Source organism: Morone saxatilis, unplaced genomic scaffold (genome assembly GCF_004916995.1).
Source record: "Morone saxatilis isolate NCDOM2014 unplaced genomic scaffold, NCSU_SB_2.0 Contig7, whole genome shotgun sequence".
In the NCBI taxonomy this organism is placed as follows: Eukaryota; Metazoa; Chordata; class Actinopteri; family Moronidae; genus Morone; species Morone saxatilis.
This window is the reverse complement of record NW_023340246.1, coordinates 18,126,987-18,149,272: the sequence shown is the minus strand read 5'-3', so window position 1 is coordinate 18,149,272 and position 22,286 is coordinate 18,126,987. Positions and strand designations below refer to the sequence as shown.

Genomic DNA, 22,286 nt, shown 5'->3' with positions numbered 1-22,286 from the left:
GGGGGGGGGGGGAATCTTATTTCAGCTGCTAGTCATACAATAGAGTGGCACGAAGAAGTAAGAATGAAGTGGCACGGCGGTGCAGAATAAGTATGTTGACGTTCTCTCCTTTTCAGTGTCTGGGGAAACTCAGACGTGAACAGGAAGAGGAGACCAAGGCCCTGAACCACCATCAGCACCAGAGGAATGCACAGAAGATAACACGGTCAGCGCTGGCTAAACTCCTTCCTGAAGTCCAGGTATGAATGCCACTGAGACGTGGTTTTGTTAACATAGCACCCAAAGTCAAGAAAGGAAAGTAGTGCAGCCCCACACGACTGATCTGTATCCTCTGTGTGTCTGTGGCAGGCCGTGAAGCAGGACTTGAGTGAAGTTTTCGCAGTGTATTTGAGTTTCGCCACGGAGCTGGAGGAGCAGAGAAAGCAGCTGCTGGAAAAGGTGGGGCAAGCCAGCTGTTCTGTAAATGGTCACCGTGGAGATGAGGTTAAGAGTGAGTATCTGAGTGTGTGGCTCTTTAGGTTAACATATTTGGGCATAATTCAGTGAGCTGGGGGTGAGCAGGGCCATGCAGCGATTAGAAGAGCAGCATCTTAAGGCCTTAACACCAACCTGTGATAGTGTCCAGTTTAAAGAAGCCAAACATTGGATCAGTGTTGTAACAGGACACTGTGACACTGCATGAGTTAGGATGTTTTATTTTGACCACACTTGACTGCTGAGAGGCCTCTTGGACTGGACTGTAGAGTTTACCTGAGATGATTTTTGGGGTGATACCCAAGCTTCAATTTAGGGGTCTAACAATTCAAATAATGTAATAAAAATAATCAGCTGATACTTATACTTAGAATACTTATATGTGAGTATTTACAAATGCACATATTGCTGTGTGCGACTCAGATGCTGCAGAGTATTACAAACCAAACTGTCAGAAGTTATTTGAATGATCTTGATGTTATTCAAGAGGGAAGATGTTTTGTTGTCCCTACCCTCTGGTCTCACTGCTCGCTCATTCACCCTCTCCGTGTCCCTCCATCCTAAAGTGGTTTACTGGTTACGTGCTGGCTTGTATCTTGATTACGGTGTGTTTACTGGTAATCCTCTCACACCGTCCCTCCCCTCTTCTCTCTTCTCTCTCCCCCCTGCCCCACCCCCGCCCTTCGAGTGCGTCCAAGGTTGACTGTCCTGTTCTGTGCAGCCCTGCCAGTCAGCTGGCTCACCGTGGCTCTGATGATTGGTGAAAACTGATGGCGTCAAATACTTTGGCCCACATAAGCCAGAGCACACGCTGTTTATAATACTGCAAGCTGCAAATGGCTTTTCTTGACCTTTTATTGTTGATGTTAGTTGAAGAATGGATCTACTTACCTGCACTGGACATAATAAATTCTCTGTTAGAATCGGCCCCCCATGGATTGTAATTACACTGCTGGGATATTTGTTAATACATTACATTTAAGTCGCATTTTATCTGCTACTTTTGCAAATGTGTTATTTATTGTAGGGCTGTTAATTGATTTTTAACTTCATACTTAGAGCTTTTGAATATTTATGATTTATAGAGCTGCAGTGGTTGTGTGGGAAGTTGGTTAACTTTCTGTTAGGCTATTAAAATGTTTTTTATATCAGCAAGTAAGAGGTTTTTTATTTCATAGAATAATTATGTCAAACTCAGATAACCCAGAGACACGCTGTTTTTATGTTTTTTTTATTTACACGATTGATTTTTCTTACTCATTAAACCCAGTTTACTGGGAACATGCCAAACAAATAAATAAAATAATTACAGGTCTTTTTGTTCTGAAGGCTTTAAAGTAGAGAAATAATTTGCAAGAGAGGATATTTGAGTGAGTTTTGTTACTGTTATATGGACTTTTTGTGAGAATAATTTATGTTTCAAATCATCTTTAAACAAAGAGAAGAGATCCTCGTCATTCATACACTATTGTGTTGTATTTACGTTCAATCCAGCCTCTTCTTGAATGTCTCAGCCTGTCCTGTGTGAATGAAGGTGTTTGGTGCCAGGTGTGTGTTGTGTGCACCAGGATTAAAGACTTGGCCTGAATTCAGAGATTTACATCAGAGAACAGATGCTTCTGTCTTTGGAGTCGATTGTTACACGGACAGCCAGTCATTCACTTTACTGGGGTCTACTTTAGGATGGTTTAAGCTACAGGTTTTAAACTGTAACCAGAACCAGATTCCACAACAAATCTGACCCAGTGGCACACATGTCTAATGCAGCCAGTGGAGGCTTTTCTGTGTAGATGTAGCTTGTTTATTGTCTCAAAATGAACACAATGGCTTAACCTCTAACCTCAGTCCACATTAGAAATCTCCTCACATTTAAATTTGATTGGACTTTTTTTAACCATCTTTCTGCTTTCCCTGCCCAGACTTACAAGCTCATGTTGAAGCTCTGGAGCGCTCTCTGGAGGAGGAGAAGGAGAGGTGCAGGGCGGAGAGGCAGAGGAGGAAAGAACTCCATAACACACTGGTGGTGAGGATGAATTTTAGGGTCAAGTGTCAAAAGATAATGGGCTAAAGAGTTGGTTCAGTAAGACCTGAAGTAGGGGTCTCAAACTGAAATTGGTACTGCTAAGTACTACAAGAAAGTGGAATATTCTGAAATATTTCCATTGCTAACATCATACTTAACAAAAATAAGCAGTTAATATACATTTTTATATCACCTTGACCTTTGCTATTATTTTGCACTAAACAAAACACATTTTTATATAGTAAATATAATATATCGTGCAGTTTGAGATCCCTGAAATACAGCATAATTAAAAGGATCTGATTTTGAACTTCATCGTCATTCTTTGTTTTGCTGCAGGAGTTGAGAGGGAACATCAGGGTTCACTGCAGGGTGCGACCAGTTTTACCATTTGACCATGTCCAGTCCTCCACCTCTGGATCAGGGTGGGTCAACACATTATTCATCAGCAACAACATAAAAATACTGTATGATAATAAGGATGAGATTTACCTAAAAAGCTAAAAAAATAATAAATTTCTATGCTTTTCTGTCTCTCAGGCCCGCATCATCAGAAGAAGTGGTCTCTGCAATCAGTGATGTGAGTTGCACACACTCTCAGAATTGATTTTACGTTGATGCTGCAAGCTGATTCACAGTTTTTTGTGTTATTTCTCTCTCGTTTGATGTTTTAAGGACACAGTGATGGTGAATTGCATCAAAATGGGGCACAACAAGATGTTTGAGTTCGAGAGGTAAAAATCAAACACTACCACGATACAATGTGCATTATTCTATGTCATTTCTAGTTTATTAATGATTACTCAATGTGGTGACCAGAGTGCACGGACCAGAGGACTCCCAGGATGCCGTGTTTGAGGAAGTCAGGCCGCTCCTCACATCCCTGCTGGACGGGTGAGTGTCAAACAACACAAATCACATGCCATTCAATTGTATTCATTTAGCTATATTCATTAAACACTGAATGAAATGCATGACAAACAGCTTTGTATGACTGCATGAATTGAATGTCATCTCTCTCCCTGCCATGCAGCTATAATGTGTGTATCATGGCGTATGGGCAGACAGGCAGTGGGAAGACTCACACTATGATGGGATCCCAGCCCCTGGAGGCACACTTAGGGACGCAGCAGGAGACACAGCGGGGTATTATCCCCAAGGCAGCTGCTGAGCTCTTTCGGTGAGAAAGGCATCCTTTTTTTTTGTTTGTTTGTTTTTGTGATATTTACAGTGTGTCACGCCTACACTGCAAGAAGTGAGTATGTTTTTATGCTGATAACTACAGTAGGTTTGGTCTAATTCACTGTATTATAATTAATTCATGCAGTCCATAAGAAATAAAATAAAGTCAGTCCATTAATTCATAATATGCACTGAAAGTCGAAATAGAATGTAATTGGTTTGAACTTAGACCTGTTCATGCTTGTGTATCTATTCCTGTGTGTGTGACCCAGGCTGATCTCTAAGAAGCCTGCAGAGAGCCACACGGTGGAGGTGTCAGTGATGGAGGTGTACAACAACGAGGTGTTTGACCTCCTGGCCAGAGACGAGCAGGGAAACGCTGCCGGCCAGCGCCGGGATGTCATCACCACCTCCTCTGGTACCAGCCAGGTCACGTCCCTCACATATGAGTGAGTACAGCCAGTTTATTTGTACCTGGGTGACATGACATGCTGCTGTTAAACTGCTAGGTCCATGAAATGGTTATGTTTTTTGAAGTAGCCGTTCTTTTAAAGCTCCCCTAATTGATATTTTTTATATGAATAAGGGGTCGCTGGTAGTGATGAACCTTCAGATAATTTTTACCCATCTATTCCGCCTCAGATATATAAAGCTTTATTGTCCTTTTAAGTTAATTGCTTTTGGTTTTATGGCCAGCAAATTCCACTCTCCAAAAACCCATTTTGCGGCAGGAAAACTTTTTAAAACTTTCTAAAGGTGGTCAGGAACTCAAACTGAATGCTAATATTGTTCCATAGCTGTTGGACGTGTAAATGGAAAACTGTTTGCAAAGTTTTTTTTTATCATAGCAAATTTATAAGACAATAATATGTCTCAAGTGAAGGATAATTATTATTTTTTTTTTGGCCACTTGGGGCACATCCTGCAGACAGGGAGCAACATTAGCATTTATTTGAAGTTTGGTTTTCAGCCCGCCTGATGAAGGGATATGTCTGCCGCTTTAGCTGTATGTTTCTCCACTCTGTTCACCAGCTAGTCAGGAACTGCCTGTGTTGTTTTGGGCTGGAGAGGTAGTGCATAGTTGGTTTGTGGAGCTTTTTCACAGATAACAGCGCTGTGAGAGTAAACCATGCAGGCAGTAAAGCCAAAACAAGAAGCTTAAACCTTGCTCCTGCACGCAATTTGATTGGTTGATGGTTTCAAATAAGCTTTTGTTATTAGCTTGAAGGAATAAAATACATGAGATGTGTTTCTATGTGTTATAGGCCTGTGTGTAATGCCTCTGAGGTGATGCAGATCATCAGCAGCGTTCTGAAACTCAGAGCTCACTGTCCCACCCTCGTCCACACCGACTCTTCGCGCTCTCACCTCATCGTCACCCTCACCATTTCCTCCAAGAGCCCCAATGCACTGGCCCTGGGTGAGAGGCATTCGCACACACACTCACAGACCCACACATGTCAGCATCGACGACCCCCGTTGGGCCGCACATTCCTGCATTGTGACTGTATTGCTCCTTCATTCAGCCCGCAGGCTACAGAGTGCCAAGAAGGACTTGCAGCGCTCCCCCCAGAAGGAGTGGTGGAGTCCACGCTGTCGTCGTGCCAACCCTGCCGCCCGCCACTCATCTGACGAGCTCTTTGCCAGCCCTGTCTCCTCTCCCGGCCCTTCCCCTTCCCATTCCCCATGTCCCTCCCCCAGGCCCAGCATCTCGCAGGATCTGTTCAGGACCAAGCTCCAGCTGGTGGACCTGGCGGGGAGTGAGTGTGTCGGTAAGAGGAGGGAGGGGCTCAGTGCTTAAGGATGTCAGAGATGTCATGGGAACCTTGGTCCACGAATGATGTTGTTTTTAAGATGCACCAGGCAATATTTGAACTGGAAAATACACCAGTCTTAGCATGCAAAGTTGCAAGACGGGGCTTCAGGCATGTGCCTAATTGAGATGCTGCAGATAAACTGCTGCTTAAAATGAAATTCAAGTGTCAAGTGGGTACACGTCTTTGCTCTGATGAGTTAATTCTTAAGAGACAGCGGTGAGTGCTCCATTCAAATGAAGCTGGACTCTTTCTTACATCTTTTTGCTTGCTCATTCCTCTCATCCCTCCTGCATTGTTTCTTATAAAACAGCATTAATCTGACGGGCAGTATTGGTAAACAAGGGAATAATGACATGAGATGATTGCCATGTGAATGTAACAGTTGTCAGTTTCCACTTGGTGTTGCTTTGAGTCAAATGTGCTGCTGAGTGCAGATTTAAACGTTTTCAAATACAGCTTGTGTCATGAACCATGAAATAACAAATGATTAATCAACACATGAAGGTTCACTGTACAAACAAAGCTGAGGATGCAGGTCACTGAACCCAGTACAACCAATGCCTGTTCACATAGCCAATCAATTAGCTTTAAGGCATATACATGTGTGTCTGTATGTGTGCACCAGGTATGTCTGGAGTCTCGGGTGCAGCTCTGTGGGAGGTTTCCTGTATCAACCGTAGTCTCTCAGCTCTGTCTGACGTACTGGGAGCTCTGGCTGAGCAGAGACCACATGTCCCCTACAGGAACAGCAAACTCACTCATCTGCTACAGGATGCCATAGGTAATGCACACACACACACTAAATCTCTTAGAAAGAAAGAGATGTTTTCAAAATGTCTCCATCTAGCTGAGAGATTCCACATACCAGTATGAAAATTTAATTAATCACTCAAAATGAGGATGATGATGTGCTGGAAAATATTTGTCCATTGCCCAAAAAACAAGCATGGAATTAGATCAAATCTTTTGGTTTAACATCCTCCTCCATGTTCTCCACCAGGTGGCGACGCCAAGCTGCTGGTGATGCTGTGCGTCTCTCCCACGCAGCGCTTCATAACGGAGTCTCTGCAGTCCCTGGGCTTAGGCACACGGGCCCGTCAGGTCCAGAAGGAGCCGCCTCGGAGGAAGAATAACACCCTCAAAGTGAAGTGACAAGACGGGGAAAGAGACGTCACCCTCCGCAGGTGCTGTGGCAACATCGATCCTTTTTTATCAGTCATGCCAACCGGTCACATTTGACGGTATAAGATCCATACCTGCGAAGTTACTTCGTATGTGGGCCCTGTTCACAGCCTTAAGCAGTACGACAATATCCTACTGCAGTTATTAGGCATCATATTTAATAAGTAGGTTACTAGTTTCTGCATCCTCATTCATTTTAGCAGGGCTAATTTAATTTTTTTAGACCTCTGGACCCTACAGTTATAGCTACAGTAGTTGTGCAATATCCTATTTCTTACTCCTAGTGGTTAGTTTATTGAGGAAATAGGTTTTGCCAGCATTGTTCATATATTTCTGCTTTAAATATATCCTGGAAACATTAAATGTCTTATAGGGCTGTCTGAATGAATACTTGTATGATGCTTGAATGTAAAACGGATTGTTAGTGTGTAAATAACTAATTACCAAGTAGTTATGAATGACACATTAACAAAGGTTTGGTAAGAATAACTCAATTTACTATAAAATCAGTGTATTTAGCACATTTCTATTAGGCTGTAGATGCCAATAGCCAACAGTCCTGTGTATGCAACCGCTTCCTGACTGAAGTAGTCTTACATGTTCTGCTGTAAATACATTTCAGTACTTGCTGCTCATGCCATGCCTTCTCTTTTTTTAGTGCTTTGGGTGCAGCTATGTTTATACAGTATTTATACACATTTTGATGTATTCTGTATCTGTAATCATCACCTTTCAAAAGCCTTGACAGAATAGTCTCAATAGATGTAGTAATGGTGTTAGTATTACTTTAAAATAAACAGACGATATGCACAGATTTACGTCTCAGTGTATCAGTCTGTTCCAGAAACTCGTGCTGGAAACTTGCTGTCATTAGGTAATTAAAAACAGTGCGTCTCTCTAAAACTTAATGATTACATACAGTTTATTGCTCACAAAAGGCTTTCTATAAAAACTTCCTACACTGTGAGGAATTGTTCCAATAAGCCGTCTGCCGCTGTGTAGATTACAGCAAAGAGGAACACACACAAACACTTTAGCATTAGGGCAGCACAGCATTATTTTGACCTTTTTGTTTTACAGGGAATTATTTGGAGCAGCAGGCGGGCTGAATATTCTGCATGAGCGTAATTCAAGCAGGGAGCTGAAAAACTGATTGTCCAATGTGGCAAAACTCATCAGCTGATGATTATTTGCAAAAGCTATTTCAGGTCTGTTGACTAATGTTTAATGTTGGAAGAAAACAAATCAGGCCATTTCCTCCAAGGTGAAACAGTTGGACTTCTTCCAAGCAGGGAACAGAATAACACACTGTATCTGGTAATTAAATCTCTTTTTCATCAGCTCCCCTTAGACACACACACACACACACACACACACTCACACTTTTAATAAGCCTCCTCCTACAACCGTGCTGCAAAGTGCAATGAGAGCTGTGCACAATGTATTGAAGTTATATAATCCACGCAGTCCCAAAGCTGACATGTTTTTGAGGCGCAGATGTCGTGTGCCACCCTGACAGGAAAGCTGAAATGCCCAAAGCGTCTTTGAAACTCTGGGCTTAGAGGATAAAGAGTGACAGGACAAAAAGCAAGATTACAACAAGAGTGACAAGATAATAAACATGAAAACTCCAGGAGCCTTTCCTCCTGTTTTGAGAGAGACGACGGAAGGAGGGAGGGAGATGAGAGAAGACGAGAAGAGTGAAAAGAGGAAGGAATCTGGGAAAAAAGATGTATAAGTGAGAATGAGACGAGAGAGAAATAAGAATAGAAGGAGGTGAGAGTCAAAGTGCGATGACACATGAAACTGTGAACTTTTATTTTTAACCTGCAGTCTTTGTCGACATCTAACACACAGCATCTGAGGCTGTTTCTGTCAGGATGGCTCTCCCACAGGTCAATCCCTCAGACGGGGTTTTGGAGAAAACCCCTGAGACGAACTCCAGGGTCGTGTTCTTCATACATGGATAAGTGGGTTAGCTTTATTTTATTGTTACTAGTGTGACATAAGCCCGGATCTTTCAGCTCTTCAAAGCCGGAGCTGTAGCTGTTCAGTTAGGCGGATCATTGTCAAGACATTTTAAGCCTCATATATGAACTAATTTCCAACATACAAATGATCTCTTAAATATTCAATTGAAAATACATTGACATTATTTAATGAGTATAAGCTAGATGAGAAACGTAGGTTACTGAGTAACCAGTACGGGCTCTACATGATGAAGTACACAATTAAATGAAACTGGAACCGATCCAAATTTTGCTTCTACAGTCCTCAACTAAATGCTTCTGTTAAAAGATGAATGGAGTCAGACAAAAAGACATTTAAATATGACATTATGGCGATGATTTGCCGTTTGTACCCTACATTTTATGAAATGTAATTAAATCATAAATAAAGACAGGACTTCTTTCTTCAAACTACTCCAAGATAACCTGCTCATCCAGATACAATTATCCTCCTAATTCTCTATCACTATTAACTGTCCAAAAAAATATTGTTAAAAGAAAATCAAGAATCACTTTAGTCATTCTGACTGAAATGAGACCTGACAGTTTCTCATAAAGTAGATTAACTTTAGACATTAAATTGTATAAAATGTTCAGCAACCAATCTTACTTTCAATTTTTATGCAAAACTGAATTTATCTGGAATTATTTGTTTCCATCAAACTGTATAGAATTTATACAAATGATGGCTGCATTAATCTAATAATAAACATCATGTTGATGTCATAGTATTCAAAAACTAAATAAGGAATGGCTCTGAACAGATTTGTTTCTTTATCGCTCCAGATATTTAACCATTTATTGTGAAAATTAAATTGTGGCAACACAAACACTGATTGATTTGGATGATTCTTCAGTATAATTTCCATGTTCTTATCGACTACATCATATCTACAACATCAATTCAGCTGGTTCCTACAACAAAAGGAGCAATTCACGTCTACAACTGACTTTGTATTTGGAGGTTTATGATCCTGCAGTATGTGTAAAAGCCTGTACTTTAGCAGGCTGGAGCTTAATGACCTGTTGCTCAGTCATCCACAAATGAAGAACACATCGGCTCGGCTGAGGAGATGAGACAAACTCAGCTCAACAACAACAAACCCGTAACATTTAGGGCTGAAACATAACATTAGATTTTTATTAATTCAAGCAAACTGTTACAGTCAACAGTTACATAAGTTACATGGTATACAGTATTGATCTAATCTTATTCTTTTTTAAACCAGGGTTTCTGTCCCTCTGTCCCTTTTCCCCCCCAAACATAGAAACAGCAAATTCATACAAGCGCAGGCAAGTAAGTAGTAACAGCACAATACATTCATCAACTCAACGATACGTTTTGTACGAACAGTAAGGCAAGTAGAAGAAAGAACAAACGAACAAACGGAAAAGGATGGCAGACATTTTCTTTGAAATGAGCCAAAACAAGGCATAATGTATCCTTTCCTTTCAGGCCTCAAAAGGCAAAAAAAAAATAATCACAAAATCTTTTGAACAAGCGTTGCTGCTGTAGAACCGAACGAGGTAAGGCTTCTCGTTAGTGGGCAGGTACACAGTAAAGGGGGATCTGAGGGAAAAGCTGCCTTCACTGGTGTTGAGCGGTTGTACCTGGTGTTGGTCAGACTCTCATTATCACAGGTACCTTCTCAAAATTCAAAGTTTTCCTCGGCACGCTGAATATTCATCAGGGACAATAAGAGAGGCAGGAAATCTGATGTATGTCTACAGCATCTAATCACTTCCAGTGTCCATTTCTATGGCAAAGAACTTGAGAAAAGGGTGGCAGCTCAATATGCTAAAAACCAATGGCTCAGTGTTTCTCTTTGACATTGCCTGATGTCAACATGAGCGTACGTGGCTCCTCAGAACCCGGACAGACAAAAAAAAAGCTCAATCTCTTGGCATACATTTCCCTGGAGTAAAAGTTAGATGTAAGTGGATGGATATGCACACGTGTGGCCAAATCAGCCATATGCTCCCCCTTCGTCATTTTCAACCGTACAGCAATCATCACATGACATACCGACACAATCTTTTGCTTGTTCTAAGTGGTAAAAGTCAGTCCTGATAAGAGAGAAAAACAAAATACAACCCAGCTGGTGTCCACACTGAGTGACTGTTCATGTAGTGGTCAGTATCAGCAACTACTGGCCTGTTAAAACCGCAAATGTTTCATCAGAAAAAAAGGTAAATAAAAGACGATAAAATAAAACAGCATTCATTCAATGCCGTGTTCAGCCACCAGGTGGCAAAACGGTGCTGAGAACTAAGGATAAATGCAACATGCCTTCATTTTTCCTTTTCTATTTTCTAGGTTTTTTTTTTTTTATTACATCGACGTACAGATAAGAAACAAAAACAAGTGGTTCTTCAAAAAAGTTATTTTCATGTATAACAAGAGTAAACATGAGGGATTTCGTCACAAGAAATCCAGCAGAAACAAAGTCGTGTGGTAGTGCAGAAAAGAATGAATGCAAAAAACTTCTCTTGGAACACTAGAGAGACAGACGAGAGCGACGTGGAGATTTCTCCTCCGAACACAAACCACAACGAGACAGAGATATGACGAGATAAAAAAGCTCGACAGAGGAGACGTGGGCAACAACGATGTTTTGCTTCTTTCCAGAGTAGAAAGACTCTTTGATGGTGAGGTGTGGAGTGCAGGGTGTGGGTTGGGAGGAGGAGGGGGGGCACCTGAACACGTTTGTCCTCCGCCACCAACACCGCTTTTTTTTTACATCCCTATGATCGCCATCACTCCATCCAGTCTCCTTCGTCAAACTCAGACTCATCCTCGGAGTCGGAGTACTCCACGGCGATGCGTCGTGACAGGATGGTGGCCACATCGTTGCCAACGCGCTCGTGCTTAGCCTCTTGCTCGCGCTGCTCCTCCACTTTGCGCAGCTGTATGCCTGGAGTGGGAACAATCAGCAACAGGCAGGGAAAGACTTTAGTTTATGACAAATTTCTGTTAGGTATTTCAAACAGCTGTAATTTTATAGATCTGATGTATCAAGTACTGGCCTCTGAAAAGCATACAAAAACTAAACTGTGAGCTTTACTCTCCTGGGGAAGTTCTCCCAAATTTCTGGTGAAACATGACCCACCTTTTCTGATAGCTTCCAACAGGACACTGCGTGCATCGCTGATGGGTGGCAGATTGGTTGGATGGTGCCTCTTGCTCCCCACATCGTGGAGGGTGTGGGGCGGCGGGGAGGCCATGGCTCCTGCTGAGGGGAAGGCCGGCACAGGTGGCGGGCCTGACGGACAGGGCGAGGAGCTCCGTGCTCCGGGGAGGGGCAGAGGAGGGGGCGGCGGGGGAGGAGGCAGGATGGTGCCGTCCGACTGGGTCCCCGAGCCCATGGGTTGGCCCCTGTCCAGGACCTGTTGGAGACGGGCCGGGGAGGAGGAGTGGAGGGGAGGTGCCACAGGTGGAGGGGCCGGGTGGAGCACCCCCGGGGCGATCTGGAGAGGAGCGGGGGGAGGCGGAATGGCTGGGAGCTGCTGCTGGACCGGTAGAGGCGGAATGGGAGGAGGAGGGGTGCCCCGCATGCCTGTGGAGGGTAACGGGGGTGGTGGAGGGGGGAGAGGGGGAGGTGGTGGAGGAGGAGTGTTGGAGTTGAAGCATGCTGTCCGCGCTGGAGACTGGGGTCTGCTGTCGGAAAAACCTGAACTGGAACTGGAGGGTAGAAGAGAGAGGGACAGAAAAGGAGGTCATGATGGAGAACTACAGTGCTGAAGTAAGAGAGAGACAAAAAAACACGTGTCCTTATTGTACTTATGTACTAATTTACTGCAATTCAACACCAACATGATGATCATCTACATGAACCATCAGCTGGTGACGATGCTGACAGTTTGCCTGAGACATGCAGCATTTAGTAAATGCATGCATGTATTTAAGACCACTTTTATAAGATTCTTGTTCTAAAACAACTCATTAAGTCGGCTGCAAACGCTGTCTTCAACCAACTCGTGAAGCTAATGATGAGCTGGCTAGCTGATAAAATCTGCCAGCAACAGTTGTCATTTTAGACGGCCAAATCCACACCTCTGTCTGAAATTAAACTTAATTACAAACGTAGCAACAGTAACTAAGCTTATTGAAAGTGTTGCTGAAGATTTATATGTGTATGCTCTGTTTTGCTCAACAAAAATCTAAAAATTAGGTGCTAGATTAGTTCATAAGACAAATAATTTCAGCAGGTCATCAGGCTCAGCTGCTGCACACCTAACCTTTTTTTTTTTTTTTTACAAAGACTGACACTGTAATCATACACACAGTAGCTTGCAGTGTTGTCAGAGAGGTTTAGATGTTTGGATAGAGTGATGATGCCCCTCCTTAATGCTGCCACCAGCCCTTAAGAAAATCTGGAAATCATAGCATGCCAAAGAAATGTCTACCTGAACGACAGAATGCCAGATTAGACGGTAAAGGACGGCACATGGCAGAGAGAAGTACTGAAAGCACAGAGCTTCTAGATCTTACTGCAACTCGTACATTAAAGACAGAATGATATCAGTATTGGTCATTATCTGATGCTGAAGCTGTGTGGGTGGATGGAGCCACTATCCAGGACATTGCAACACAAAGACAGACATGTTCACAATCAATTTTCTTCCTACGGAGAAAATTGCTGCAGATAAAAAGAGAAAGAAGGGGGAGGTAAATAACATGTTGAGTATTTCCCTCGGATTTAGTATCCGTAGCAATAGCTACTTCACGTGCTACATTAAATGTTGGGACGGGGTAAAGTGAGAAAATGATCTCAATGACTTTAAAAAGGAAGAAAGAGCAGAAGGTCAGGAAAAGACTGACGCGTGGAAGTAAATACAAATATGGGGGATGGAAAGAGTTTGCGGGTAAAAAGGAGAAGATAGCTGCAGAAATCAGTGAGATATTTCTCTGGTGCTGCAGGCAAAGCCTTAATCATTCCCTCTGATCTCTCCATCCCTTCAAACAGTGACATATGCGGCAAAAAAGTGTGCAGCAGAAAAACAACCTGTAATACGCTCAGTAGCCTTAACACTTTATTGATCCTGCCCTTCTCCGAGCCTTTTCTGGGGTTTTTTTCCCCCTCCTTCATCTTTGGTCCACAAAACCCCCATCTATCCATCCATCTAGCACTCCCCCCATCCCTTCTTCTCTGGGTATTTCTGCTCAGCTCTAACAGAGCGAAAAATCCTCGTCCTCTCAGAATAAATACTCACAAGAAAAGAAAAGTAATGGAATGCCACTCACTATGACCAATTGATCCATAAGAGAGAAGGGGGAAAAAAAGGAGATAAGAAAAACAAACAAAGCAAAGAGATGGGGATGTGCGCTGCTTGTAAATCAGACACAAGGTGAAATAGTGTTTGCAAATAATTCTTCACACTTGAACCTCCTTGGAGCATCAGATGAGCAGGATTAACTTTTTCAGTCAGGTAAGTTGGAAATCAGAGCTACAGTAACTCTCTGGTAAGCAAATGGACCTATCGCTATTGTTAAAACTTTGACTAAGGGTTTTTTTCCGAGGGGGCATAAAACTGAGGTTATTGTGTTGTCTTCCTGTCCCACCTGATCACAGAGGGTGGCTTGATCTCTCCCAGTGGGTGCATGAGGGGTGGAGGCGGTGGAGGGTCGTGGGGCCGTGAATACATTCTGTCCCCGGTACGGTTCAGCAGCTCGTTCATCTGGGTGTAGGGCAGCGCCGCCAGCGAGAAGGGCCCGTCCAAATGTTCCATGTACAAGGGAGCCCTGAGCAGAGAGATACGTTTTCATTTTCTCACTTTGTTTGGTTCAACTTTGAATTTCCCTCGCTGATGTTTTTATTTAGAGTCTACGGTCATATTCAATGGTATTCTCCCCCTTGTGAAAGAAAAAAATCCTGCACACTGTTGATAGCTCTGACAGAAAAGTCCTAGATTCATGTGAATCATGTTTAAAGGGACATTCAGTATTTCACGCGCAAAAAAAAAAAGAAGCAAAGATGTCAGACAAGTGGTTAAAAAATGAATATGATTTTGTGTAGCAGAGCTGTGAGTTTTTTCCTCTTTCTCATCCTGTAAATCATCTTAGAGGATGAAGATGATTTAAACTCAGGTTGGGAACTATTATAATCGACAACAATACTGATTCTGTATCAGCAAAGTCTTGGTTGTAAATGTTCCTGACCTCCTGATGTCTCTTAGAAGGGGATGTGGTGCACACAGGGTCCAACAGTCTACTTACTTTAAATCAACAAAATGTGCAAATATCTGTCAAGAAAACTAGTTTTTCTTAAAGCAGTTTGAAATCAACTGTGCTAAAAGTTACAGTAAAACTAAAAATAGTCCAATTCAGAGCTGAAGATGAGAGGCAATTTAGTTCAAGTTCAAGCTAACTGAAATTATTTAACATTTAACCACTAACAATACTTTGAACTGTTAAAGTAATAAAATTAGACATGACGCGATGTTTTCTCTAGTGAGTCTGTGGACACAGCATCTGATATTTGAGCCGAGGAAAAATGAAAATAAAATACAGAAAGTAGCATCATATGTGCCTGCATCACACGGGTCAAGGCTAAAAGGATTGAGTTACTCCTTGACAATTCAATGAATCTGCTTCTTTTTAAATAGCTTGCACCAGTTTTGTATTTGTTTTATTTGTGAGTGTCAGTACTGCTGGGCTGCTCTCAGGGTCCAGGCCAGTCCACACTGCTATTTGGTCATGACGTCAAGGAGTCCTTCCTCATCAATACTTGGAGAAAAGATTTTGTGTCAGCTATTCGTGGCACTGACAAATCAAAGAAAACCACCAATTTGCATAAAATCTTTTGTTAATAATCACATTGACTGGCAGGGAAATGACTGAATATGAATGGCATTCGAAGCTTTGAGGTACAATAAATGCAATCACGACTGTGAGGAGCCTTAATCATCGCTGTTGTAGCTAAATTGCAAGAACTCTTCTCTGTGGAGTGAGCACAATTTATTTTTGTGATTGTGAGTGTGAGTGATTGCATCCTGCTGACACATCAGTGTTTATCCAATCAGTATTAGAAGGTGTAGTTGTATATTCTGTATGGTTACCAGGGTGTATGTGCATGTTAGCCATCATTTGAGTTCATAAGAGTTTTGGCCTAGTTACAACTCTAGGATGCGTGATGAATACTGGACAGCCACCTGCACGTACCTGTTGTCGTGGTAACCTGCCGATCCGTTGGCCTCTCGGTGTTTGTCGTCAGGTATGTCTTGGGCGAGCTCTGCACCCAGTGCCAGCTTCTGCCACTCCTTCTTGCGATCGTGCGGCGCCCGCGGGACCTTCTCCGGCTCCGGTGGACGGTCTATCGCCTTCAGCTTCGGTAGGGAGGGTGATGATGGTGATGATGATGATGATGTGGGAAGAAATGGTTAGAGGGAAGAAGAGATGTGGGAGGTGGTGAGAATCAAAATAAAAAAAGAAGAAAGGAGATGAGAAGGAGAGAGGAGGAGAGAAAATATAACAGATTAGCTGCTGCGAAATAAATCTAATTTGTCATCTTATAAGACAAAGCAAACTGCCTGTTAGCCACTAAAACAACAGGCAAGGGTGAGATTTGCAGTCAGAGATATATAAGTAAAAAGAGAAATGTGAGTAAAAGAAGCATTTTATGACTGTTCACACACAATTAGATCCAAACTTTAAACATGGATCTAAGTTGCCCCCTCTGGCTATTTTACTCTCTGCTGCTACACCCTCTTCATTTAACTGTACACATGCCACATAAGTATCCAAATACAAAAACCTCCCTTTTAAACAATTCACCTTTATTTTACATAACAGCTACTGTCAAAACATCTTTGTGCGATTTCTAAACGTCTTAAGCTAGGTGATAAGGACTTTTTTAAATACACGGTGTACTGAAGTAACTCTCTAAGGAGAAAAAAATCTCGTAGATGTTTAAGAAAATACTGTCGTACAAATTTGGGAACAGGGAGTGCTCATTGACCAAAATTATCATACAAGTATATGTTTTTACTGAAGTATGAAAATCAGACAATAGTAATAAAATAACAATTTGAAAAGGATTTTACATATTTACTCTACTGACAAACAGCACTCCCTGCCTCCCAGACTTTAGCATGACTGACTTTCAACACACACACGGTTGTAAAGAAACTGAGCAGCGAGCTGCTGTAGCAGAAATCACACACAGTGTTTTGAAATAATTGCTGTATTTTCACATACCTGCCCTGGAAGGTCTAAGTACCTATAGACCTGATCATACATGCGGGGGTCCTGCAACTATAAGAACAAAAACAAAAACCACAAGAGAAGCACTGGGGGTGAGGGGAGGGGGGTTCAAAAAAATCAACACGGCACAGGATTGAGCACAACACCGCTGCACACAGTCAACAGGGACAAAAACAGAGTGGGCGGTGAGAAAAGGTGGGACAAAAGGGGAAAGGGGAAAGGGGAAAAGAAAAGTGCTGTTAAACAGAAAATGACAACGTGCGCAGCTCAGGGGACGTCACAATGCAGGTAGGACGCAGCGGCACACACACACACACACACACACACACACACACACACACAGACAGGGAAATAACAGAGTCGAGTGCAAACAGAAAGAAGACTGAGGTAGAAAGAGAGAGATCTCACTGGAATGGGAGGAAAAACTACATAGGTGTGTTTCTACATCTTTTAAACCTACAACAACAGCTCACTGAAGAATGACATGCAAAAACAAATGCACACACACACACACACACATGCTCGAGTCAATTCAAAAAATATACACAGCAGGTTAAAGCACAAGAACACTAAAATGAAGAACGGAGCATTTCACAGTTCAACTAAATACTGATTTGCATGAAAGCACTTTCTCAATTAGTTTAGTTATTCTGAGCCACTTTATACATTCATATTGGAAAATAATATGCAATCCTGACATAAACAATTCAATTAAAAACACATTTTCTATCTTTATAGGCAAATACTTCTAAGCATAAGGCCGGTGTTATTCTATATTTGTCTTTCTGTCAACAAATCCCATGAAAAGACCATAACCAGAAATGTGATACTTTCCGCCTTCCTTCGCCTTCCTGTGGCACTTTCAAACAGGTTACAAGTTCATAATTGTTGTTTTTTTTAAAGGACTTAATAGTCTTCTAAAACAGCTGGGCACTCTAAATTTGAGCAAACATTATTCAGACAGGAGGAGAAGTGGGGGATTCAGACTAAATATACCCCTACCTTAAAACAACACAAGCTGTTTAAAGTCAATGGTTTGTAATAATCACTGACAAGTTATCAGGGCGGCTAATACTTTATTATTCGACACAACTATCGTGAGGTAAACTTAGTTTACTTATGCAGGGTCAAGTGAGTATTTACAGAACGGTGTATTCATTTAACTACATGAAAACTACAGTGCTCCTGTTTTTTTGTATTGAAATAAAGGAATGTGTCACTGATGTATTTTTAATAGTTTCTGGTCAAAAATGTAGTTCAACAGCATAGAGGAATGATATATATCAGGCTTTAGCTACATAGACAACCCTTGTCAATAGGATCAATTCATTTTTGATTTGAGTCTTTTCATGGGATTTGCTGATAATAAGAAAGATACAGAATATCGCCAGACTTATCCTTTATATGTGGGTCATTATAGTCAGGAACAAAGCAAGCTGTAGTACAGTGTGGGTGAAACTGAAACCGTTCTAAAAACTGCCTTTACACAGACACATAACATTTTTCCCCTGTTGGCTTTTTTGGCTTCTGAAGAATCAAACAATTATTGCAATCCTATTTCTACTAGCAGAAGCACCATACAGTTTGTTTGTAAGGCCTCTGAAACTTAATTTCCAGCCTGTGACACTGGAACTCTACATTAAATCCAAAACTAAATGATTTATTTTATGTCACTTAGATCCTCCAGGGTGGATGCTGCTTATTCAATAACTGTATATTAATATTAATAATACATATATATATATGGGTGTGTGAGTGTGTGTGTGTATGTGTGTCAAATGAAATATGCTGCTCTGACTTGCAGCTGATTCAACACACAACACGGGTTGTGGACAGCATCTCCTCTGGTTTGGCTAAATGGTGTTGATTCTGTCTGTCCACTACTCCGCTGCAGCCGGGCCACTGAGAGCGAGCATGGAAATAAATCCTAATGGTAATGCACATTGATTAGGTTCTGATTCATCATGGCCCATTACCCTTGATGAGGCATTGGCTGAGTGGTCGCCCCTGTGCTCAAACACACACACACACACTGAACTGACAACCAGCCTCCTCTGCAGCTGCACGCTTACATATCTGGGCTGACAAACTGAAAATCATTTATTCCAAACATGAGACAGCAATACATCCTGACAACACTGTCTGCTGAGTCTGAAGGAGCTGCATCGGAAGGTCAAATATTTTAACTTATCGTGCTCTGCCATTTTCCAAACTGAGCCGAGCCTCTAAAATTCAGCTTAAAGAATATTAAAAGAAACATTGCAGGGCACAAAAAATAAGTGTGCATACTGCAATACTACTCAGAAGTTTATAGACTATTATTATGGGATTTTGGTTTTTATTGATATTACAATGAGGAGTGTCAGGAAGGACAGGTGGCAAGACAGATTAAAGGCAAGAAATCATAGGTTAAGAGCCAGAGTCAGAGACATAACGCCACCAGACAACCATCTGTTGTCAGAGAGCATCACAGTGATGGTTTTTATTGCAGCGACGTGAATGAGAACACAGTCTGGAAAAAAAGCAGTCAACAACGGAGGGAGGCACACTGTGTTTGTATATGAGAGAAAATAAGAAACAGCGCATCTATCTCTGTGTGTGTGTGTGTGTGTGTGTGTGTGTGTGTTCGTGTGCATGCACGTGTTTGTCACAGCCGTTATAGATGTAACTAATTTAAGAGGGCTGCGGTGCCTCTGCTAGGTCGTCATCCTTCATCTGAATGGACTGGTACTGGCAGAGCAAGTGTCGCTGTGTAAGCACTGCGAGTGTGTTTGAGTGTGTGTAATACAGCAGTTATAGATTTATGTTATGTACAGAATTCATTCTCACGTGGAACATATTCTTTTTTTTGTGTGTGTGTGTACCTGTGTGTCTCTGTATGTTTGTATGAATATTGAATGTGACGGACTCAGCAGAACTGCACCCATGTTACTGGGTAAATAACCCCCACAGGGAGGCCCTGCAGAGGCACATGGCACTGGACCACCCTGCTGCTGACAATAACACAAACCTCTCACACAATACACATACACGCTGCTGCTGATCTATTGGATTTGGGCTGTACAGACTTATACAGTAATTATTTATGGATACTGTACTGACCAATGTAATAAAATAATAGGTGTACAATTAAAATCTTTAAAATGAATCTAAAAAATGTTGGGTGTGCAGTCACTTGCATTGCAATATTCTGATATTCTGCAGTAGCACGAAGCCTCACGGCAATATTAAATATGTTTGGCGAGCAAGCTACAAAATTGAAAAAGGCTCTAAAAGCAGCATGTTGAATGCCAAAAGTGGCAGAAAAACAAATGTGGATCTGTATGAGTTGATATATGTAACAAGGAGGAAGACATCTCTGATCAAATGTGTCAAAAAAAAGCGTTAGTTTGAACACTAAACAAATGCCAGCGAAGCCAACACGTCATCCAAAGAGGGCTCCCCTTCCAAAGAAACGTGCAGTTAAACCCAAACTCACAATCACCGAGCATATGACCACTCGGAGTTGTCTTGCTGTTAGTGAAGTGTTTTCTCCATGGCTGTGTCCCAAATTCCTTACTTTTATAGCATCCTCTCCTACTGCACAGATACTAAAGTGTAGTGTGGCCAAAAGACATTGTGAGCGACAGGCATTTAACTTTATTTGGTATTTTTAAAATGATGTATCATTTCATTCCAAGAGTGGCTGAGACTAAATATTCATGAATAAATGAATTAATAAATTAATAATTAAACAAACTTCCACGACGGCTAATGCATTGACTTGCAGTTTGCAGTGTGTATTGATCACAGATGTCTGCATGCATGGTACTCTTCTCCATTAGTGCCAACCAGTTAACCTTCAGTTGGAATGTAATATATGGTAATGCTGCGTGCATGTCATATGGGAGTTACATTAATTACAGGATTTTTAAATGGCATTTCTGACTTGATGCTTCATAATACAGTAAAATGGAGGCGCCTCATGTCAGCCAAAGTCTGACGTTCAAGGCGATTAAACCCAAATTTAATGGAGATAGAACACAGTAGAACCTCACTCGACCAAGTCTGTAATCATATAACTGTCTTTAGTAGTCCTGTGAGGAGAAGACTCACAAGTTATAAACATTTACAACCATGTGTGCTAACACGTTTTCAATCTCTACCACTCATTCCATATGACATGAATGCAGCAAAACATCAGCGGTTATTTTTAAAACTGTCTAATTGAATAAAACTGCACGTAAGAACTTGTCAGACATCTAGTCAAAGTTTCTAAGGCTAAAAACATTTAGGGAGGAATGAAATGTAGACAACAATTTTCCGTTTTTTGGAAGATTACTGATAAAACATCTTCAGTGTCAAGGACTCCTAGTCTCCTATCCCTAGAGTAGAACTGGGATGCAGTCAGGGCAGGTAAATACTCGAGGGTTGTTAGTAACAGGGTGGAAGTGACCTTGTCCAGAGCAAACCAGAGGGTGAGTGGATAGATAGAGGGGGCAGAAGGAGGGAGGGCTGCAGGCTACCGCGTGGGGAGCAGATGCTCTGGCGGAGGGGGGAGAGGGGAGAAGGTCTTACCTCTGGGGGAGTGAGGAAGGGAGGAGGGGTTTCAGAGAGGACTCTTATGAGGCCATTGGAACACACAAGATAAGGCATTTCCAGCTGCATTGAGTCAGACAGTTAGACCAGGATTCAGGAGAGAGAATGTAAAGCAAAGGTTGAGAGGAACAAAGACAGAAGAAAAGAGATCCTAAAGCAGTATTTTTTCTACCATGGCACAATTCTGGGTCACTAACACTATCCTATTTACTACAAATAACAAACATATATTTATATTCATAGCTGTTTCAATTTATATGAAAATGGTGACCAAGCAGTAACTGGTAAAGGCACACTTTCTCTTTTTTTTTCTTCTAATGCAAGTCAGTCTTCACATACTGTATTTAGGCAGTAGAAAAGGGGAGCAATGGCACACTTTTTCTAAACTTGTCCAACCTCACTTTCATTTGGTGCAATGACAAGCTAACAAAGGCAATGACAAGCTACAAAGGGAGCACAATTAGGAGTGCTATACGCACATTTCCTAAATAAAAGTGGCCTTAAGTGTGCAAACACAGCATCCACTTTCTTTGCTCACAAGAAACCATCTGGCACGCCGCACCATCTAAATCTAGTCCGACAGCAATACAGTTTGAAGTAACCATTTTTTCATACCTGTCCCTTGCAGCAAAGCAGACAAATGGTGCAAGCCCCTTTTTTTTTTTTATCGTGTATGCAAACGTGACTGCAATGTCATGGCAAAGCATGTCCTCTCCCTGAGTGTGCATGACTTAATCTACATGTGATTTTGTTCATTAAAAGTTGATCAGTCAGAAATGTAGAACATACGGAAATGTTGTGAATACATTTCTTTGCTT

General features: G+C 41.8%; 2 protein-coding genes across 5 annotated transcripts in view; one reads left to right on the top strand and one right to left on the bottom strand.

Annotated features, from left to right (window-relative positions):
• The window catches only part of kif25 (kinesin family member 25), an 8,921-nt gene extending 1,555 nt beyond the window's left edge, over nt 1–7,366 (top strand). Inside the window, exons 3-15 of the mRNA XM_035678986.1 lie at nt 117–239; nt 349–490; nt 2,394–2,497; nt 2,837–2,922; nt 3,038–3,077; nt 3,173–3,231; nt 3,317–3,391; nt 3,531–3,677; nt 3,952–4,128; nt 4,945–5,099; nt 5,206–5,451; nt 6,122–6,277; nt 6,497–7,366. Of these exons, the coding sequence (XP_035534879.1) occupies nt 117–239; nt 349–490; nt 2,394–2,497; nt 2,837–2,922; nt 3,038–3,077; nt 3,173–3,231; nt 3,317–3,391; nt 3,531–3,677; nt 3,952–4,128; nt 4,945–5,099; nt 5,206–5,451; nt 6,122–6,277; nt 6,497–6,648 (1,662 nt within the window). The 3' untranslated portion in view covers nt 6,649–7,366. The remainder of the gene's footprint in view (nt 1–116; nt 240–348; nt 491–2,393; nt 2,498–2,836; nt 2,923–3,037; nt 3,078–3,172; nt 3,232–3,316; nt 3,392–3,530; nt 3,678–3,951; nt 4,129–4,944; nt 5,100–5,205; nt 5,452–6,121; nt 6,278–6,496) is intronic.
• Nucleotides 7,367–9,799: 2,433 nt separating this feature from the next.
• The window catches only part of wasf1 (WASP family member 1), a 52,023-nt gene continuing 39,536 nt past the window's right edge, over nt 9,800–22,286 (bottom strand). For 2 of the 4 annotated variants that reach the window (XM_035678455.1, XM_035678454.1), the window contains 6 exons: nt 21,448–21,531; nt 16,885–16,941; nt 15,850–16,013; nt 14,251–14,430; nt 11,798–12,369; nt 9,800–11,602 (listed from right to left, as the gene is read on the bottom strand). In XM_035678455.1, coding sequence (XP_035534348.1) covers nt 11,445–11,602; nt 11,798–12,369; nt 14,251–14,430; nt 15,850–16,013; nt 16,885–16,941; nt 21,448–21,531 — 1,215 coding nt within the window. In that variant the 3' untranslated portion in view covers nt 9,800–11,444. The remainder of the gene's footprint in view (nt 11,603–11,797; nt 12,370–14,250; nt 14,431–15,849; nt 16,014–16,884; nt 16,942–21,447; nt 21,532–22,286) is intronic. The other 2 variants (XM_035678457.1, XM_035678456.1) reach the window with 2 other exon arrangements.